A 19,958-nucleotide genomic window follows, 5' to 3' on the forward strand; every position below is an offset into this window, starting at 1 on the left:
AAAAAAAAAAATAACACGTTCAGGCTAGAATTTTGTTCAAGCTGAAATGGTCAGCCTCATGCTGGTTCCTGGTGACCTCTTTCTAACATTCATAAACCATCTACTTAAAGACCTTCTGTAACATTCTAGGAGACACACAATCCTACTTCAACATACTCATTTATCAGTCTGGTCTGTACTCAATATCTTCCCTAAACCAATGCCCCTCCCCCCCACATACATTTTTTTTTTTAAATGTCCCATCTGTCACTTTAGTGTTCTGTTACCTATATCATCTATATCACCTCACATCACCTCAAGACCACTCACTGGTTCCACAAGCCAGTATCCCAGCTTTGGGATACCATGGCAGACAACACCAGCCAGAAAGTTTAAACCTGTCTGGAGAGATCTGAGGCAGTCTCACCATGGCCTGGAACTTCCCATCTTCCTGCCCCTGATCCAAAGACAAGAGATTACTAGGTCCGAAACCATCCTGGGGCAGCCTGGGCACCCCGGGCTGCTCAACAGGGCTAAGCTACTTCAACAGAGTTCATTTTCATTCACAGAAGCTTGACGACCTGTGTGCTCTACCCCTTCCTACATGGAACTGCCTTCCTCCCCGGGGCCCTTGCTTCTGCTTCACTGTCTATCACAACTCCAAAAGCAACCAATCAGTTCATCAGTATTGTCGCACTAAGCACTTGTTGACTTGACGTTGTACTTCATTTTTACCTACGTCGGAGTAGTGGGGACTGGACTGCTGGGGTTTGAACCAGGAGTGTTGCGCATGCTGGGCAATCACCGTCTCTGCGCCAGATTCTCACACCTTTTATTTTGAGACAAAAATCTCGTTACCCAGGGTAGCCTTGAACTAGCAAACCGCTTGCCTTGGCTCCCAAGAGTCTAGGATTACAGCTGTGTGCCAACAGGACTGGTTTATTTTAACAGTTTTAAATCAATGATTTACTGATTAGAATGCTCCAGAATTTACAGAATGGGATTTGTTAGCATTTTGAGTTAAATTGGCTCCAGTGGGTCTGGCCTGGCTGGGCCTATGGTCTAATTACCACCATTTCTCTGGGAAAAGGCCTTCTGCATTCCACAGAAGTGACTCAGACAGAAATTTCTGAATGGCATCTTTGCATGTCTACCCACTTCTGCTCATTCTTCTCAATCCCAATAATTCATACCTCCAGCTTCTGGATCGGCCACACAGAGGGAGAAAATATTCTTCCACATTCCCACAGAGTACACAGTTCATCACCTTTTCCCCTCTGAATGCACAGCAAGCTTGCAATGTTGAAACACCCCGTGAATGCCAAACACAGCAAAATGGCCCACATGAGCGCTTCTTTCTTACCAGCTCATTCATCTTTGACTTCGCCCCTCCTATGAGAGTCCTTCGGCCAAGTCAAATATTAAGTTCCTTTGTTTGTGTGGCTGGGATTGGGGGCGCTGCGGTCCTTTGCTCTTCCCATTTGGAAAGGTCAGTGCAGACGACACAGGACAAAGCCATCCTGTCTATCTGTTTACACAGAAGAGTGTACATCCCAGTGAGGAGATGCTAAGGGGGGATGGTCCCACATCACTCCCACAAGCACTCATCCTGAGCATCGTGGAATTGGAGGCGGACTGTGGGACTTTAGCTGACTTGGGAGATTAGCCAGAAAAACCTTGGACACAGTAAAATACCTTTCAATAGCTCCAGTATCCAGCTGCCTCAGAAATAACCAAAGTCGGGGTGGGATGGAGTGGGGGAGGGGAGCAATAAATGATTAAAATCCTTGAATTCATTTGATTTGATTTCTGTTGTTGTTTGGCTTTTTTTGCCTTGGGGCGGGGGTGAGATAGGCTAGCCTGTCTCCATTGGCTATGTAGCAATCTTCCCGCTTCAGCTTCCCGAGGACTGGCATTACAAATAAAAGCCTTTGAAACAAATCCTGACCCGCCTGCTGGAAACAACATCTGCAAACAAAAGTCTGGTAGACTATTCCCTCAAAAGAACCCCATACCAGGGACAGTGCAAAACTGACTTTTTCACACAATTCCAGACCAGTCATTATCTCAGGAGGACATTTCTGACAGGGCCATGTGAGCAGGATGTACTTGGAGAGCCCCCAGAATGGACCATCTACTCCCCTACTGCTGCCCCTGAAAATCCTGCCGTGCTCACACTGCCCTCTCCATCTCTCACCATCACCACACAGGGATACCCAGCTCCCAACTCAGCCCCGGCAGTGCCAATGCCCTGCGGCTCCTCGGTAACGTGGCTGCTCATCACCAGGGCTCTTGTCCCTTCCGTGCCCAAACTGCCACAGCCAATAAGGACACTGCCATCCCTCCGGAAGGTCCTCTCCGTTCCTGGCCAGCACCACATTCTTCTGCTGTCATAGAGAGGCCAGAGGCCCCTGGTCTGTTTCTAATCACTGAGCTCTTCTTCTTCTTCCTCCTTTTCTTTTTTTTTTTTTTTTAATTTTTATTTTGCAATACAATTCAGTTCTACATATCAGCCACAGATTCCCTTGTTCTCCCCCCTCCCGCCCCCCTCACCTTCCCCCCAGCCCGCCCCCCATTCCAATCTCCTCCAGGGCAAAGCCTTCCCCACAGACTGAGATCAACCTGGTGGACTCAGTCCAGGTAGGTCCAGTCCCCTCCTCCCAGGCCGAGCCAAGGGACCCTGCATAGGCCCCAGGTTTCAAACAGCCAACTCATGCAATGAGCACAGGACCCGGTGCCACTGCCTGGATGCCTCCCAAACAGATCAGTCCAATCAACTGTCTCACCCACTCAGAGGGCCTGATCCAGTTGGTGACCCCTCAGCCATTGGTTCATATTTCATGTGTTTCCGTTCGTTTGGCTATTTGTCTCTGTGCTTTATCCGACCTTGGTCTCAACAATTCTCTCTCATATAAACCCTCCTCATTCTCGCTAATTGGACTCCCAGAGATCCACCTGGGGCCTAGTCATGGATCTCTGCATCCAGATCCATCAGTAGTTGGATGAGGTTTCTAGCACGACAATTAGGGTGTTTGGCCATCCCATCACCAGGGTAGGTCAGTTCGGATTGTCTCTCAACCATTGCCAGCAGTCTGTTGTGGGGGTATCTTTAAACATGGTATGTACTCACTCATAACAGGATACTAGATGTGGAACAAGGATGACTGGACTGCTACTCACATCACCAGGCAGGCTACCTGGAAAACAGGACCCCAAGAAAGACACAGGGATCGCCCAACGACAGAGAAATGGAATGAGATCTACATGAACAGCCTGGACATGAGTGGGGGTAGTGAAGGGCGAGGGTCGAGGGAAAGAGAGCTTGGGTGAGTGGGAGATCCCAGCTGGATCAACAACAGAGAGGGAGAACAAGGAATAGGAGACCATGGTAAATGAAGACCACATGAGAATAGGAAGAAGCAAAGTGCTAGAGAGGCCCACAGAAATCCACAAAGATACCCCCACAACAGACTTCTTCCTCCTTTTCATTCCTTCTCTAAGTCCACATCACAGTTCCTTCTGCCAGGGTCACTTGACCGTCTTCACACCCTCTGGCCGAAGCCTTCTCTCAATTCTCTCCATGTCTGAGGGACACAGTGGGGGGACAGTTGGGATCACCAGCTCCATTCTGATCTCTCTGCTGCCAAGAAATCCCAGAACCTTCTCCTGGCTTTTCCTGCTCTCTCCCTCTCTACAACTGCTCCCGCCCTGTGCCCTCTTCACACTCAGTGGCTGAAAGCAGTTGGTAGCTGGTGAATCTCCCAGCCTCCCTTTATAACTCCTATAATCCTGCATGGGCTTTCTGCTCCCTGTCCTGAGCAGGTGTGGCTCCTCCCACACCAGGGTGACCCCTGCCCGTGTGCCCTGCAAACCCTTCCATGCCCTTCTTCTGAGCTTCCGTGCTCTGGATTCAACCGCTTCCCTTAAAAGGATCCTCCTCAGAGTTAGCCATTTGTTTATTCCCGTCCTCTCAGTGTGTCTGTCTCACTGTCCAGCACCTCACTGTCAGACTTCTTTGAAAAGAGGCCAATATTTTCTATTTTCCCTCTTCTAGTTCAGTCCACAATCCATTCAATTCTTCCATTCAATTCTGCATTACAGCAACATTCCCAGTGCGCCCAGAAACAAATCCAAGTGCTCCTGTAACTATGTGGTTCTCAATAAGAGCAACTTTGCCCCCTGGGACATTTGGCTGTAACTGCAGTATCCGAGAGTCACCCCTCCTCCATGGAAGAAGGTTTTTACTGAGTAGAAAACAGGGCTGATCTTCAATATCCTACAATATCCAGGACACACACCCTGATCATTAAACAAAGCAACCCAGCCCAAAATGCCAGTAGGGCTGAGGTTGAAAGATGGCAATGTAAGTAGAACCCTTGGCCACACAGAGTCAGCTCACGGCGTGTACTGCCTCCAGCCTTCGATCTGTAGCTCTCCAGAAGAGGCAGCCATCTGCTGGCCCTTGAGTCACAATCAGACATTCATTAGTGATTCAAAACTTAGCTCACTGTTACGTCTCCAAAACATTACACCTGACCTAATTCTTAGAGATGTCTACACCACACACACACACACTTCTGCATTACAGCAACATTCTTTCAATGTCCTATAATTGACAGCTTCAGCCTGTCTTGAGCCCTTCTTACGGATTACAAACCAGACCCCATCTTTATTTCTCAGCTATATTTTGTATCTTGGGTCTCCCAAAGGTTCATGTGTTGAAAGCTTAGTCCACAGGTAGCATTCTTGGGGTGGCAGACCCTTCAGGAGGTGGGGCCTGGGAGGTCATTAGGGGTGTGTCCTTAAGGCGATTGTGGATAGTGGCCTCAGCTTCAGTTTATGTGCTGACAGGCCGTGAAATGAAAGGTTCTATTCCATTGTGCAACTCCTCCTTCCTCAGCACAGAACCCAAGCAATCCTGCCAGTCAGTCACGGGCTGGAAATTCAAACTGTGAGCCAAAGGAAGCCTTTCCTCTTTCTCTTTGCAAGTTGCTTAGCTGAGGTATTTGGAAAATCGACATATCCAATACTTCAGCAATCACCTTTCCCCAGTTCTCACTCGAACATTCCAACTTCAAAAAGTGTCAAGCATGCTGGCAGCCATAGCCACAGACCCGGATGCCTCATGTCCATGGTCCTCTACTCTTCTTTTTTCTTTTTCTTTTTTTTTTCCCCAAACACCTGTAGCTCTCTGATCCACATCTTGCTTTGCTGAACTGACTTGACACAATCCGACTTGGTTAAATCAGATGCCTGCCCATGCCATCCCCTCCCCTTGGCGCCATGTCTACCGGTACTGGTCCTGAATGGGCAAGCCCATGGCCATCGTGGTAATCATATTGGTTACTTTTCTACTTGCAAGGGTCAAACCCCTGACAAGAACTTGAGGGAACGAGGGCTATTTTAAGCTCACGGTTAAAAGAGACATGGTTTATCGTGACAGGGAGGGTGAGGTGGCTGCTCATCATCGGCAGTCAGCAGACAAAATGAAATGAACGTCAGTTCTCAGCTCGTTGTCTCCTTTTTATTCAGTCAGGTACCTCAACCCGGGGGAGAGCGTCACCTAAGCTTGGGGTGAGTCTTCCTACCTCAGTGAACCCAATCTAGACACTCTCTTCACAGACGTATCTCCACTGTCATTCTAGATTTTTGTCAGCTGATAGATACAATTACTCTCCTCACACAGGCTCCTGCTACTGTCAAAACTCATGTTAAATTTCTCCAGTGCACCCATGCTTCCCCTCTTTCACATGGCTGCCTCATCCCTTCCCCTCTTCAGACTCCTTCGTCTCTTCGCCTTCCTCAGTCTTTGTTAATGCTTGCCACCCATGTCCCTGGTAAATGAGCAATCAGAATAATATTCCAACAAGCTCCTACTTTCAAATCTAAGCATGAGCATCCCTATAGCTACGGACAATCCCTCTTTCTCTGGATCAAATTACAGCGCTTCCTTGCCCTCTGAAAGATGCTGTGGTGGTCTAAATGAGAATGCCACTATTCTTGAAGACATACCCAGTCTGTGGGCTGTGGGCTGCATGTAGCCAGGGATAGCTATGAATGAGGCCCAACACTTTTCTTCCTCTTTCCCTCCTTCCTTCCTTCCTTCCTTCCTTCCTTCCCTCCCTCCCTCCCTCCCTTCCTTTGGAACTGGAATGCTCAGTTCTTGGAGTTCTTTGAGCATGAACTCCATAGGTGACAGCATCATGTTACAATATCAAATGGTTGGCATACCTGGCAGTCTCCTGCCTTTGCTCTGTTTCTTCACAGCCCATTCTGAACACATCGAAAAAGATCTAAGGTCAGGGACTCCTCTGTTGGGGACCCTCCCACCTTCAGAGAAGGCTCACTCTGAATGAAATTTAAACTTAAAAATGCAACCAACGCCTTCACAGCGACCTACAAAGCCCCCAATCGACTCTTCTCCCCATCTTCCAATCTACCACAGCTGCCTGGATTTCCTTCCATGACCCTGAACATAGGACAAAAGTGCCCATTTCAAATCCTCTTTCTAGGCCACTCCTGCTTAGATGTGCTTGTCTTCAGCTATCCTTCCAAACGGATTGCTCCAGCACCATGATCAGGCCTTTTCACTTTTCAGTGAGATACCCTCTAACACTCTGTTTACAACTGCCACACACACCACCACTGCAAAAATCCTCTCTCTCTGTCTGTCTCTCTCTTTCACACACATGCAATCTCTATTAATTTTCCCTAATGATTTCTCACGTGATATGTACATTATTTACTTTGTTTCTTTTAGCAAAGTATTAGCTCCAAAAAAAAAAAAAAAAAAAAAACCAAAAACCAAAACCAAAAAACCAAAACAAAAAACCAAAAAAACAAAACAAAACTAGGGATATTCTTTTCTGTATATTCAGTATAGCACCTAAAATAAATGCCAAATAAATATTGGTTTTCAGAAATTAATACTTAAAACCCTTCCTTGGGGTTTTCATGTATTTTCAATAGGTTGAAGATGATTAAATCAGAATTTTAGGTAGCTTACAATAATTTTTAGAAAACAGTGTCTTGCTTACTATTCTATGGCTATGCTAAGATATCATCAAACCAAGGCAACTTAGGAAAAAAAGCATTTAATTTGCGGTTATGATTCCAGAAGGTAGGAGTGGTGTGGAGCATGGCAGGAGGCAGGCAGGCATGGTGCCGGAGCAGTAGCTCAGAGCTCACACAGCGAGACATGGCCACTAGGCACAGGGAGAGAGTTACCTGGGAATAGCATGGGCTTCTGAAACCACTCCCGTGACACACCTCCTCCAACAAGGTCACACTTCCTCACCTCTCTAGCGCTCATCTTTCTGTGTCTATTTCCTCATTTAATAACTAAATCCTATGACTTCTAATCCTCCTGGGTTAGCCTGTTGGGATCCTAATATTCTTTGGCCGGTCCAAATTTTATTATTTACTCCAAATTTGGTAGACGCTAAACAATGAAAAACTATCAGTCAACATGAGATCAGAAGTGGTAAGATTATTCCTGCCTCTAAGAAGCCAGGAGAGTTACATGCAGAATTCCAAGTTCCGCAAAGACAGATGGGGTGCAACAGTGGGGATCGGATCACAAAACAGCCCCTTAGCCTTCCGTCTCCACAATTCCATGTTGATCATGGTTACAGGCAGATGCAGGGATGCTAGTTCAAAGTCCTTCACACTGCGTCTCTCAACTGTGTGCGCTCAGGCTGTCAGGCCACTGCAAGTTCCTGGGTCACGGTCAGTAGGTAGGGTTTCTAGAAACGAACATGACCATCACCTCTCCCCACTGAGGACCCTAATGTTCAATTCCTTGGGTCTTGGAATGAAACAAAGTCACTAGCTTTCCATTTTACTTCTTAGAGCTCTTAATCAGATGTGGGACTGGAAGTCCTGGGTGTCCTGGGATTCTAGGACATCCTACCTAGCAAAACATTTCTCTGTTCCACTGCCATCAGGATGGAATCAATCCTAAGTTCTAACTCTAATTTTATAGCCTCTGGGTTTGTTTGTTTGTCTTGTTTTTACCTTTATTTCTTTTGTGTGTAGAGGCATTCCTGTGCATGCACATAATGTGTGCATTTAAGTCAGAGACTTAACTGACCTGTGAGAGTCAGTTCTGTCCTCTCAACCCCTGGATTCTGGGGATCAAACTCAGGTTACGGTGGCTTGGAGGCTAGTGCCCGTACCCACTGGGCCATCTCACGACCCCACCCTCAACTTCTAAGTCTCAACTCTTCAGGATGGTCTGAGGCTCAGGCACTCGGTCCCAGCCTCATTTTCACCATCCCCTTCCCTAGAATCCTAGTCCTCCAAGTCTATTTTCACCTATGCCTCCATGACAGTCATGGCTCAGACAGTCACCATTTCCCTAGATCATGAACTAGCCTCTGTAGAAACTACAATGTGATGAACCAGACTCCATTCACAGAAGAGAGCAGGTAACATGAAAATAAAATAAAACAGCATGGAGGGTCTCTGCAAGATGCAAGATGGTTCAGAGGGTAGATAGTTTTTTTTTTTTTTTTAAGATAGCAGTATGAGGAAAACAACCATAATAAGATGTTAACTATTTTCACCACATTTAAGCAAAACTGCACCAGGACTGAAATGGTTGTCTACCATACAAGATCACCAAGTTTCTCTGTAACCCAGTATTTAGCCTTTTCATACTGACTTCCTCCCACACATCTGCCTTACCCGACAGTGGGTACATGTTAACATTTCTAGTTTCGACAGGTCCTCAGCTCCCACAAGTCAGAGACAGCAAGAACACGTGTGCCTTGTGTCTACACCTCTGTTCCCCCCGTTAGCATTTTGGTATTCGGGCTAACTCGATGGCTTCAGTCTGCAAAGGGAACAAGAGATGACAAGAACCTGTGTGTGTGTGTGTGTGTGTGTGTGTGTGTGTGTGTGTGTGTGCGCGCGATTGGAGGCTACAGGGAGGAGGAGTGGAGGGCAGGGGAGCTGCTGCTGTCTGTAGACCATAGGCAGCTGACAGGGATGTCAGTCTCCTCAGGATTAATGAAGACTCGGGCTCTGCCTGACAACCACAGTAGACACATGAACTGTCTCATTCCCTCTAACACCAGTGACCAAGGCTGGTCATCTAACGCTGCTCTAAAATAGATCTTCTAAAGGAAGCAGACTGAAAAACATTTTATTCTTCTCCCTGTTGAACAAACTAGATAAATACACTGTTACATAAAAACCACCAGCTCTCGATCCGCCTAAAATCTCAAGTATTTGAGAATAAGGCTTGAGTAAACATGCTCTGCGGCTTCCTGCAATTCAGCACACTGCAACCGGACCGCCAAAATGTCAGATTGGGGAAAAAAAATAAATAAAGAATTGACTTTTCCACCTTCTTTTATTTTTCCCAGTATGGTTTGCAACTTTGCTTTGCTGTTAGGTCCTCTGACTCCCAGGCCCCATCACTGGCGCCAATTTAAAGATCTGCTTTGCATCAACTTACCTGATGTCCTGGCATCAGTCTGGTTCACCTGCCTACAAGAGCAGAACTCTGTCCTCCTCGACTCTCCTTCCTCCTGTCTACATCAAAGTCTTCTCTTAAATACAACACATGGTTCCCTGGAGTGTCCTATTCCCAAGGGACCTCCCTCTACACCCTGCTTGTTTACCATGGAGACAGCATATGGTAATATACGTTTCCTCTCAGGCCCAGGAGCACCGTCAACAACCGTGCTGGGAAGGAAATACAAGCAGCTGTTTACAAGCTTCTTAAGAACTTGCATGTCAGGAGCATCACAAACAGGTAAGGCACAGGAACACAAAGAATTCCTTCCTGAAGCCTCACGCCAGCAGAGGAGCTATTAGCAGCTGGCTGCTGCCTGAGGGAGAGTCCATTTCCTTCAGGGATGTGCAACCTTCCACCTCCTACCCCACCCCTGCAAGTCCTCCATGCTCCAGGAGACGGCCCTCCACCTGTGTACACACTGGAAGCAGTAACTGGACTCAGCAGGTCAAGCAAAGAGGAAATGGAGCTGTGAGGGAGATATAGTGGTGGTGAGTCAGGGAGGAGTTGAGGGGGAAGTACAGGGTGGATATGATCAAATACATTATATTCGCACATATATTACATATATATTATATTTGATACATACACACACACATATGCAATGCTCAAAGAATACACTTAAAAATATGTCTTAAAAAGTAATTCCTTCCTGGATGGTAAGAACGTATAATTGGAGAAGGAAAGTAACCAGATTTTCTGTTGCTGTGATAAAACACTGATAAAAAGCATCCTGGGAGGCAAAGCGTTTACTTCCTATCACACTTTCAGGTAACAGTTCACCACTGAGGGAAGTCAGGCCAGGACACTTGAGGCAGGGACTGGAGCAGAGATCAACTTACTGGCTTGCTCAGTTCCCTTTCTTCTACAACTCGTGCCCACCTGCCCAGGGAAGTCCCTGCCCCCAGTAAACCATGGCCTTCCTTTTATTATGAATTATGAAAATGCCTTCAGACATGGCTGTAGACTAATCTGATGGAGGCCATGCCTCGGCTGAGATTCCCTCTCTGCAGGTGTGTCTTGGTTTGGGTCAAGCTGGCAAAACTAACCAGCACACAGGTACACAGAGATGTGTTGTCAAGTACACACACAGGACAACCATATATACCGTGTCAACAGTGTAGTCCAACAGTCAAACACTAAAGTGAAGTTTCTCCTGCTTTCTACGTCCTCAGAACCACGGTTGAAATAAGCCTGTCCAAGGCAACTGTAGTTGGTGATGCTAGATTCCACCTGTGGTCATCTGATCTCAGACTAGTCAGTCTTCTAACTTTGAAAACGGAAACGTGAAAGGCAAGAGGCGAATGCTGGTGATGGAAACGATGGACTTTTTTTCTGCACTATGCGTTACCTGTGCAGATGTTGCTGAGGTGGGTCAAGCACCTCAACACAGTAGAAGCTGCTGAGGAAACTTATATTTTCATGGAGAAAATGGGTGTAAAGTCTGTGTGTTTACCAGGCACACCAACACCTTGCTGCATGCAACTCTTGTTACATTAGCTATGACATGTTATAAAGTTTCAATTAAAAGCAGTTCACCAGGGTAAAAGACGAATGGCCTTCTGAGTCCGTATCAGTGGCGTCTGCTTTTGCATCCAATTGCTCTGCCCTTCCAGACGTAGAACTAGTGGAGTGCACTCACAGTTCCCCTTCACTGACACTCACACTGACTGCATCAGGGAGTCACTGAATGCCAGGTCTCTGTATTACAGCCAAGTGCTTTTCACAGCAGGCCATCTGCAAGGAAGCCACAGGAGCGCCACTGTGAAATGAAATGGCACTGTGGGTATTGTTTTTATATGCAGTCCTTGTCAGTCAGTCCACAGCACTGTCTGGTTTCTATACTGTGGCTCAATATAGTGGACAATCCATAAAGAGTAAGAGACGGGAAACATACAGAATCCATGATGCAGTCACGCTCTGCCAACTACTGGAGTGGTGAAGGTATGTTATTATACTTTGGGGAAAAAAAAAAAAAAAAACCTCCAAAAGATACACACACACACACACACACACACACACACACACACACACAGAGAGAGAGAGAGAGAGTCACACATAGGGACACACAGCATACAGACACAGACACACATACCCACATACACACACACACACAGAGTCACACATACATACATACACACCTTGAGTGTGCATATGCACACACAGGCACACATTTGCACTGCGAAAGGAAATGGCAAACAAGTTATTTACAGCAACAAAAAAACTGGGTAAATCCGGGTGAAGGTTGCTATGCTTTCCCACTTCTCTCTCATGAGTCAGAGAGTCAAGCACTTTAGGAGCCTAATATAAAGTCTGCTTCTAAAGACATTCTACAAGGCATCCTACATGCTTAATTTTCTTTAAACAAGGCACTAATAAAATCACAGTGGCATCTAATACGATTTTTAATTCCTTGAGGGTAGGAGCCATGGCTAATCTTCAGTGTCTGACTGAGTGGGAACATTAGTTTCCCTCTTGGTAGGAACAACCAATAAAATATTCCTAGTCCTACCAGGTTGTATCACTGAAGGTTCCTGAAGGACATGGGCCGCTCCATGGTGAATAACAACACTGGCCAGAGCATCATCTATGCTCAGTCAAGACTCATTTCCAAGGTTACGGAGAGCAGAAACTGATAGGAACAGAACCAGCCAACGAAGCAGGAAATTTTAGCAACATCTCAGTCCTGTACTACGGAATGAGTTCCTGTCAGCAGTAGCATATGCAGTGTGAAATCAAACCTAAAGCTCACAATGCTGGGAATGCTCAAGTTCCATGAACCTGCTCCTCAGGGACACCAGAGACTGAACAGTCACAGAGGGGCCCTACGCCAGACCGTGCCACTGAAGAACAGGATTTCATTTTTCAAAGGAAATCTTGATGACAAATGAAAATTTAAGATGAAGTACTTACGAACTCTGGAGTTCGGAAATCCTGCTGATTCTCCAGCGAGCCGAAGCTGGGACAGACAATTGTCTGGTCAAGGTTTTCCAGCACTGAAAATAAAGGAGTAAAGGAAATGAGTGAAGTACAAGCGTCCCTGGATCCACACAGCAACAGGAGAGATGACAGTCAGCATCTGAGGCCCATTTCAGGTGGAAATATTAACACTCTCCACTACCGACATCTTCAGCAACCATTTCACCCATGTGGCTAGGTCTCAAAATGCTCTAGGCTCCATCTAGCATGGAAAATCACCAGCCTCTACACAGCAATTAAATGTTGAGTGCAGCTAAGGAACTCATTATCCTGCTAGCCTCTCGGGGAACTGATGAGTCCAGTGAGGACGGTCATTTTTGGTTTTAAAATATATTGAGAAGCGGCACGTGACAGACATTTAACGGGAGCCAAATAAAATTTTCCAGTAGGTATTTTTAACTAGTAACAAACAAACAAAAATTAATTACAATATCATCTAACCCATAACAATACCATTAACATTTGAATACATAATCTATATGAAAAAAATTATCAGTGAACCATTTTACACTTTTCTGGGACTATGCCTTGGGGATCTGGGATGAATTATAAATATGTGTCTCAGTACAGATGAAACACAACTCAAAAGGTCAGCAGCCACCAGTGACTACTGGCCATTGTATTAGGTGACTGCCGTGTTAGGTGAGGTCAAGGAGCCAAGTCCAGGAAGTGGGTCATTCCATCATGTCTATCCTCATGCTGTCATCAAGACCCTGTCATAAATAAAGGGGCTGGCCCAGGGCAAAGGACACTGGGAAAGCAAACCAATCATAGGCACCTTGTGGGTCTAGAACAAAGAGCTTTAAAAGAGGCCGGAAGTGAAAAACTTCCTAAAGGAAGAGTTGGGTGCTGAGGTTTGGTCAGCAGTAGTAGAGGACCTGCCTGGGTCAGTCCTGAGCACTTAAAAAATTGGGAAATTGCAAATAACAATAAAGTGTTGGCTTATACTAGGAATTACGACACAGCCATCTAACTTGGACTTTGTAAAAGCAGATCCTTAATTTAAAGAGGTATGAAGTAATCATTAAGTGCGTTGAAAGATCATTAACTGTTTAAAGAGGTCTGAATGGATATTCTCATTTATCGACAGGCTCACATCTCTTCGGCAAGCCACTGACATGAAAGAGGACCAGGTTAAAAACATAAAGAGAGCTGACACATGGAACTATCAGCAGCATACATCCTCAAATGTTCCTGCTAGAGCAGCTAGACAGGGCCTTTAATTTTTACCTGTGGCAGTAGTCTGAATTTTATAAGTCACTACACACCTGACTTCTTAAATACACAAAAAGTTTTTGTGAAATAGCTGGTTGGTTCCTATTGATAAAAAAATAAAATAAAATAAAATAAAATCCCTCTTTTCACTAGCCTAAAAAAACAGCTCAACTTGCAGAGGGAAATTCATGAGGGACCCTAAGGTTGTTTACAAAGCCAAGTCATCAGCCAAAAGTCGAGACAATTCATCTGTTTAAAAAACAAAAAAACAAAAACAACAACAACAAAAACCCAATGTCAAAATTACACTTTAGATTCCCACTGAATACCTTTGTTTGCACACTAAACTCACATATTAGTGTCCCCTATGACCTGAAAAGAAAGGCCAGTAGGTGTGACAGCACAAGCAGGGGCCACCTCTTCCGAAGAGACCATCAGAGGACCCTCTACACAAGAACCAGAGGAGAAATGGAAAACAGAGGCGAGGGGAGGCTTGAAGGGCATCTCGCAAAGGAGACAATCAAGGTGGGTGCCTCTGAATAGCCCCGGAGGCTTGCAATTTCCATACAGCCAGTTACATTTAGAGCTGATTATTCCAACTGTCAAACAACAGTTATCCAAAATAATTACATTCCTGCAGACCACCTTCATAACTTCCTAAAACAGTGGTTCTCAATCTGGGGCATGACCCTTTGGGGGGGTGGGGTGTCACATAACCCTTTCACAGAGGTCATATATCAGTTATCTTGCATTACAATTCATAACAGTAGCCAAACCACAGTTATGAAGTAGCAATGGAAATAATTTTATGGTTGGGAGTTGCCACAACCTGAGGAACTGTATTAAAGAGTTGCCACATTAGGAAGGTTGAGAACTACTGGTCTGAAACATGATTGTCTATATATGAGAAGTTCTCCATGGATGGAGTACAGCTTGGTTCATACCTGGAATTAAAGACCTAACCTCTCTACAGCATTAACGGTAAAGACAGTGAAGATAATACAAGCATGGTATTTATGATATATTGCTTTATAAAGTTAATGAAACATCATGCTTGCGTATAATTTTATACAACCACTATAAATCTGATGGCATGACTTCACTTGGCATCTTATCTAAATTCCTACAGGATGAGATGTGCAGTTTATCTATCATGTATCGGAGGTCCAAAGCTCAGTGGCCATTTCCTCGTGTTCCCTTTCTTCTCCTCTGGAAAGGGAGACTTCAGAAGGTGTTCATCTCGCCTAGTGACAGAAGAACAAGATGAGGGATCTAGGTGTTCCTCTGAGTCATGGGCAAAGATGTGGAGGCACAGATTTGTGAAAGTACAGAACTCAGAGGTCTGGTTATTTTCACAACGAACACAAGCATAGTCGCAGTTAATGTCAACACAGAAGAGAAAGTGAATTGGGGCAAATAAAAACAAAAATGGCTTTACTGCAATGCCGTGGGAGCAGGACAGAACTACAGCTGTTTCTCCCGGGATAGAACACAGCTGAGAAGCAGATGACACAGGATGCTAATATAATAATTAATCTTCCTTTACTCGGGGGCTCAGGAAGTCTTTGAGACTCTCATTTCTGATCATCTCAGACAAATGGGAAAAAATTCATTTCTTGGCAAAAATAGTTTAAAAATTAAGGTGAAAAACTGAGAATTTCTTATTAAAATGGTGAGGGGATACTTCTGAGAGAACAAACGTACTAACTTAAAAAATAATTTTACTTAATAGCTTTTGGAATGTTCAGAACACTGACTGCTCTGGCAGAAGACCCAGATTCAATTCTTGGCTCCCATGTGGTCCCCAACCCTCTGCAACTCTTCTTCCAGGGGATCTGACACCCACTTCTGATTGCCAAAAGTACTAGACATGCATGTAGTACACATACATGCAGGCGAAACACTCACATACATAAGATAATATAAAAACGAAAAAAATTATATTATCAACTGTATTACTACAAGTAAAAATCAAATAACTGAATGCTTAGGCCAAAAGAAGCCCTATAATATTCACTTTTGATAAACTTAATAGTAAATTAATTACCTAACAATGATTATAAATGGAAGGAAGTGAGTTTATTTTTAAAACTTTATCAATGCAGTTTGTGTAATAAAGTGTGAAGGTGGAGCTAATTCTAACTCATTCAGCACTGTAAAAACCAAGGACCAAAAAAAACTACATAGGAGTTTGGCCATATTAATGGGCCAATAACAGGACACTGGCAGCCTCGCCAAAAGGGACAGTCATGTGGTTTCTTGTGTACCAATCAGAAAAGGAGTGACCTGAATTTACTACCCTGGTTATGAAGATATAACCTGTACTACAACACTGATTGAGATTGTGATACAAAGTAGCCAATAGAGTCATTATCTATAATCTTATAGCTTTGACAACCTAGGACCTATCAGAAAACACACTCAGGAAATCCATGGACAAAAACCAAAGAGGCTTATGATAAGGAGGGCTGTGGAATAGAGGTGATTAGAATGAGAAGAGACAGTATCTAACATACACCGGCAGGGGCAAGGAGTTGGCTCTAGTTGATTTGTTTATGGAGGTGCTTGCTTACCACTGAAATGATTAAAAAAAACACAGTGGACATATGCCTGAGCTGGGGGTCTGACTATGATGTAAAGTACTTACCTAGCATGTACAAGGCCCCAAGTTCAACACCCAGGACTGGAAAAAAAAAAAAAGAGTAAGAATGGCTGGGCCAGGTGCTAGGGAAAAAATAAGAATGGCAACGTCAAGTGCAAAGGGCCTGGACTAAGGACCCTGACAGGGCTCAAGTCCTAATGCTATCTGTTGAGTACTGATTATTATCAACATATTTATCCCAAGCTGGCGATAACCATTTCCCTGGTGATGTCATAGGGCCATGCAAAGATACAAGTGACATTTCAAAAGCATGCTGTTAGAAAAAAATAATTGAGGGGCTGGAAAGATGACAATTAAAAGCACCTGCTGACCTTCCAGGGGACCTGGGTTCAATTCCCAGCACTCACAACACCTGGGACTCCAGTCTAGGGGGATCCAGCGACCTCTTCTGGCCTCCCAGGGGGACCAGACACAAATACCCATACTTTAAAAAGAATAAGTTTTAAGTGAACACTATATAAATATAAATTGACTTTGCATATAAAAAAACTCAATATGAAAAACAGTGAAACTACAAAATTACTGGGCATATTAATCTGTGCCCAGAATTTCCAAAAGTCTGATCTATTTATTCCTATTTTCCTCCTTATTCCCTCAGACGATGAATAATTTAAGGTTGTCAGTCACCTCAAGTCAACAACTAAAAGTTCAACAATTGGACTGTGAATCAGTCTGATTCCAAAACTGTACATCTTTTAGATATATTGTTTTTGTCTTCTGGGTTGCTAGGAATAATCCAAAGACACCCCATTAAACATGAGTTGATAAGAGATTAAAGTAGCATTGTAGATAGAAATCAAAAGAATATCAGAAAAAAAAAAATCTTTGACAACAGACGGCCAGATAGAAACAGACTAACATGTCAGGTGAGTTGGCACTCAGGAGCACTCAGGAGGTGGAGGCAGGATCAGGTGTGTCAACCCAGTCTTCGTACATAGCAAGTTCGCAGCCAGCCCAGGCTACAGTGAAATTCTTCCTCTAAAAATAATCAAACCAACTAATATGATTTGAAAACCAAAGGGGGGGCAAAACAATCAATCAATAAAATTGACTGATAGCCGTTACAATTGGAAGAGCATTCATTCATGCAGAAGCACTACAAAATCAAGAGATGCTGGCAAGTCTGCAGACTCAGGGGCTAGGTGAGAAGCATATGCATACGCAATCTGTAATTACAAGTAATTGTGTAATTATAAGTAATATAATTACTTATACATGGGCTTTTTGTGGTGTTTGGGACTGAACACAGACCTCAAGAGTACAGCCATGAAATGGGTACAAATCACCCCAAGAAGAACAGTAAAGAAGTTGCCTTCAAAAATTCCATGATCTAGTGCATGTACAACTAAAAAAAATAGTAAGTCAAAGGAATGACCTCCTTCATCCTGGGAAAGTAGACACATTTATATACCCCGACAGGGCAGGATGTCTAATGGCCTACCAGGATGTTCTACACCTGGAATTTTCTCCTCCCACTTGATAGAAGCCTCGGGAATTTGGGTCTTAGGGTATATGATACTTGATTCCAAAGCCTGCCCTCACCAGCAACTAGGCTAACACACTTGAGACATTCTTCTCAGCATGCTCTGCCTTCCAGAAGTGCTGGCCTGCCCCACCTCACTCCTATGTCACTTAACCACCGAGTCTATCCACCCCACACCATCCTGGAAGTCACATTTGGTCTCCAGCTTCCAGCGTCCCTTTCTCTGGTCTCAGTTTAACAGTATCCACTGTACTTTGGAGACAAGTGAATGATGCCATTTCGCATACCAAGAGAAGGCTGTAAGGTTATAGACGGTCACATCAGAACTTTAAAATAGGTTCACTCAGACATAACTGAGAAGAATATTAATAGGGGAACTTTAATGATTAGTTTTTGTCAATTTAACAAAATCCAGTGTCACCTAGGAAGAAGAATGTTGTAGATTATTTTAAAGTGTGTTGCTTTTGTTTATGTTGCCTTTGTCTAACTCTGTGAAGCTGTGTGACTTTGCTTGTCTAAAACACCTGATAGTCTAATAAAGAACTGAATGGCCAATAGCAAGGCAAGAGAGAGAGAGATAGGCGGGGCTAGCAGGCAGAGAGAATATACAGAAGGAGAAATCTGGGAGGAGCAAAGGAAGCAGCCAGAGGAGGAGGAAGACATCAGGGGCCAGCCACCAGCTACACAGCAAGCCACAGAGTAAGAAACAAAGAAAGGTAGACAGGAATAGAGAAAGATAAAAGCCCAGAGGCAAAAGAGAGATGGGATAATTTAAAGTTAAATAAAGCTGGCTAGGAACAAGCCAAGCTAAGGCCAAACATTTATAAGTAAGAATAAGCTTCCATGTGTGATTTATTTGGTAGCTGGGTGGCAGACCCAGCCAAAGAGCAAAAACAGACAACAGAAGACCTTCATTTAGGAATTGCCTCCATCAGACTGGTCTGTGCTGGTTCCATTCCTGAGCAGATAAACCTGGTGTATAAGAAAGGTAGTTGAGGAAGCAGGGGAAGTGGGCTGGTAAGCAGCATTCCTCCATGTGGCCTCCTTCAGTTCCTGCATCCAGGATCCTGCCCTGAGCTCCCTTAGCAATAAACTGTTGTTACTCAAAAGTACAGGTGAAATAGATCCTTTCCCCACCAAGTTTCTTTTAGTCAGCGTTTTATCACAGCAATAGACGCAAACTAGAGCAGGAACACAAAATACAAAGATGGGAATGTTCTTTCAAGGGGTACCATGCTGTGCTTACTACATGGGTCCCTAGACTTGAATAGTAAGGCCACCACGAAGTCTAGCCCCACAGCTCAGGCTTAACCCAAGTCTCAGTGTTCTTATCAACAAAATACAGATTATAATACGTTCATCAAAAGGTCAGCACGGAAAATAAACTCACTGAGGCAAATACAGCAAACCCTATAAAATATCTGCTGACACTTTACATTGCGTTTCACTGGATTTCAACACCCTTACCCCTGCTTGTCACTATTTTTCCTTCTACCATTTATTTTGATCATCGCTACCCTTTATCTCTTTCTTAAGTTCTAAACTAAATTGCAAGCATAGGAAGGGGAGACGTTAATTTAGCTACTTTTGAATGACAACAATGTCCTCAGCACTGCTGGCTACTTCTCTTACGAGAAAAGGAAAATCCATCAGAAAATATCTTTGCTGAATCTGGATGAATCCATCTATCACCCCACCTTGGCACTGGCATGGACATGCAATGGTTGTAAAACCCACGAATGCGGCGTCTGCATGCAGTCAGTGCTGAATGCAAATGCCAGGTTCAAACCCAGGGCTTCCACACAGCACCTTATCTTTCCCCTCCTGCCCCTCCCTCTCCATCTTTTCCTAACACTGATAATTTTGGAATCATCTACCTCACCTACTTCCGAAAATAAGAAGTGAGGGAGAGAGAGTGAGGCAAGGAGTATACCATTCATAAAAATCTAAACTGTCATGCTAAGGAAGTTTCTCATTCCTGGTGGGGACTAGGAATATACATACAACTGTAACATTCTGAGATTTACAGAACTAAATATTTCCCTCAAATCATCCCCCATCACCATGCTTCCCTTCCTGAATGACGGACGCATAACCATGGATGCTGCTGCTCAGAA

General features: G+C 44.4%; 1 protein-coding gene and 1 long non-coding RNA gene across 4 annotated transcripts in view; one reads left to right on the forward strand and one right to left on the reverse strand.

The window, feature by feature from the left end:
- Ano6 (anoctamin 6) overlaps positions 1 to 19,958 on the reverse strand; it is a 186,644-nt gene that overhangs the window by 101,756 nt on the left and 64,930 nt on the right. For both annotated transcript variants that reach the window (XM_059247004.1, XM_059247003.1), the window contains one exon: positions 12,416 to 12,498. In XM_059247004.1, the coding sequence (XP_059102987.1) occupies positions 12,416 to 12,498 (83 nt within the window). The remainder of the gene's footprint in view (positions 1 to 12,415; positions 12,499 to 19,958) is intronic.
- LOC131896384 (uncharacterized) lies at positions 7,574 to 11,057 on the forward strand. 2 transcript variants are annotated; one of them, XR_009375445.1, is made up of 4 exons: positions 7,574 to 7,715; positions 8,268 to 8,408; positions 9,647 to 9,742; positions 9,844 to 9,987. It is a non-coding gene; the product is annotated as an uncharacterized LOC131896384 (long non-coding RNA). The 2 variants fall into 2 exon arrangements; XR_009375444.1 differs by lacking the exon at positions 9,844 to 9,987 and adding an exon at positions 10,678 to 11,057 and having other exon boundaries at positions 7,575 to 7,715.

Source organism: Peromyscus eremicus, chromosome 20 (assembly GCF_949786415.1).
Source record: "Peromyscus eremicus chromosome 20, PerEre_H2_v1, whole genome shotgun sequence".
NCBI lineage: Eukaryota > Metazoa > Chordata > Mammalia > Rodentia > Cricetidae > Peromyscus > Peromyscus eremicus.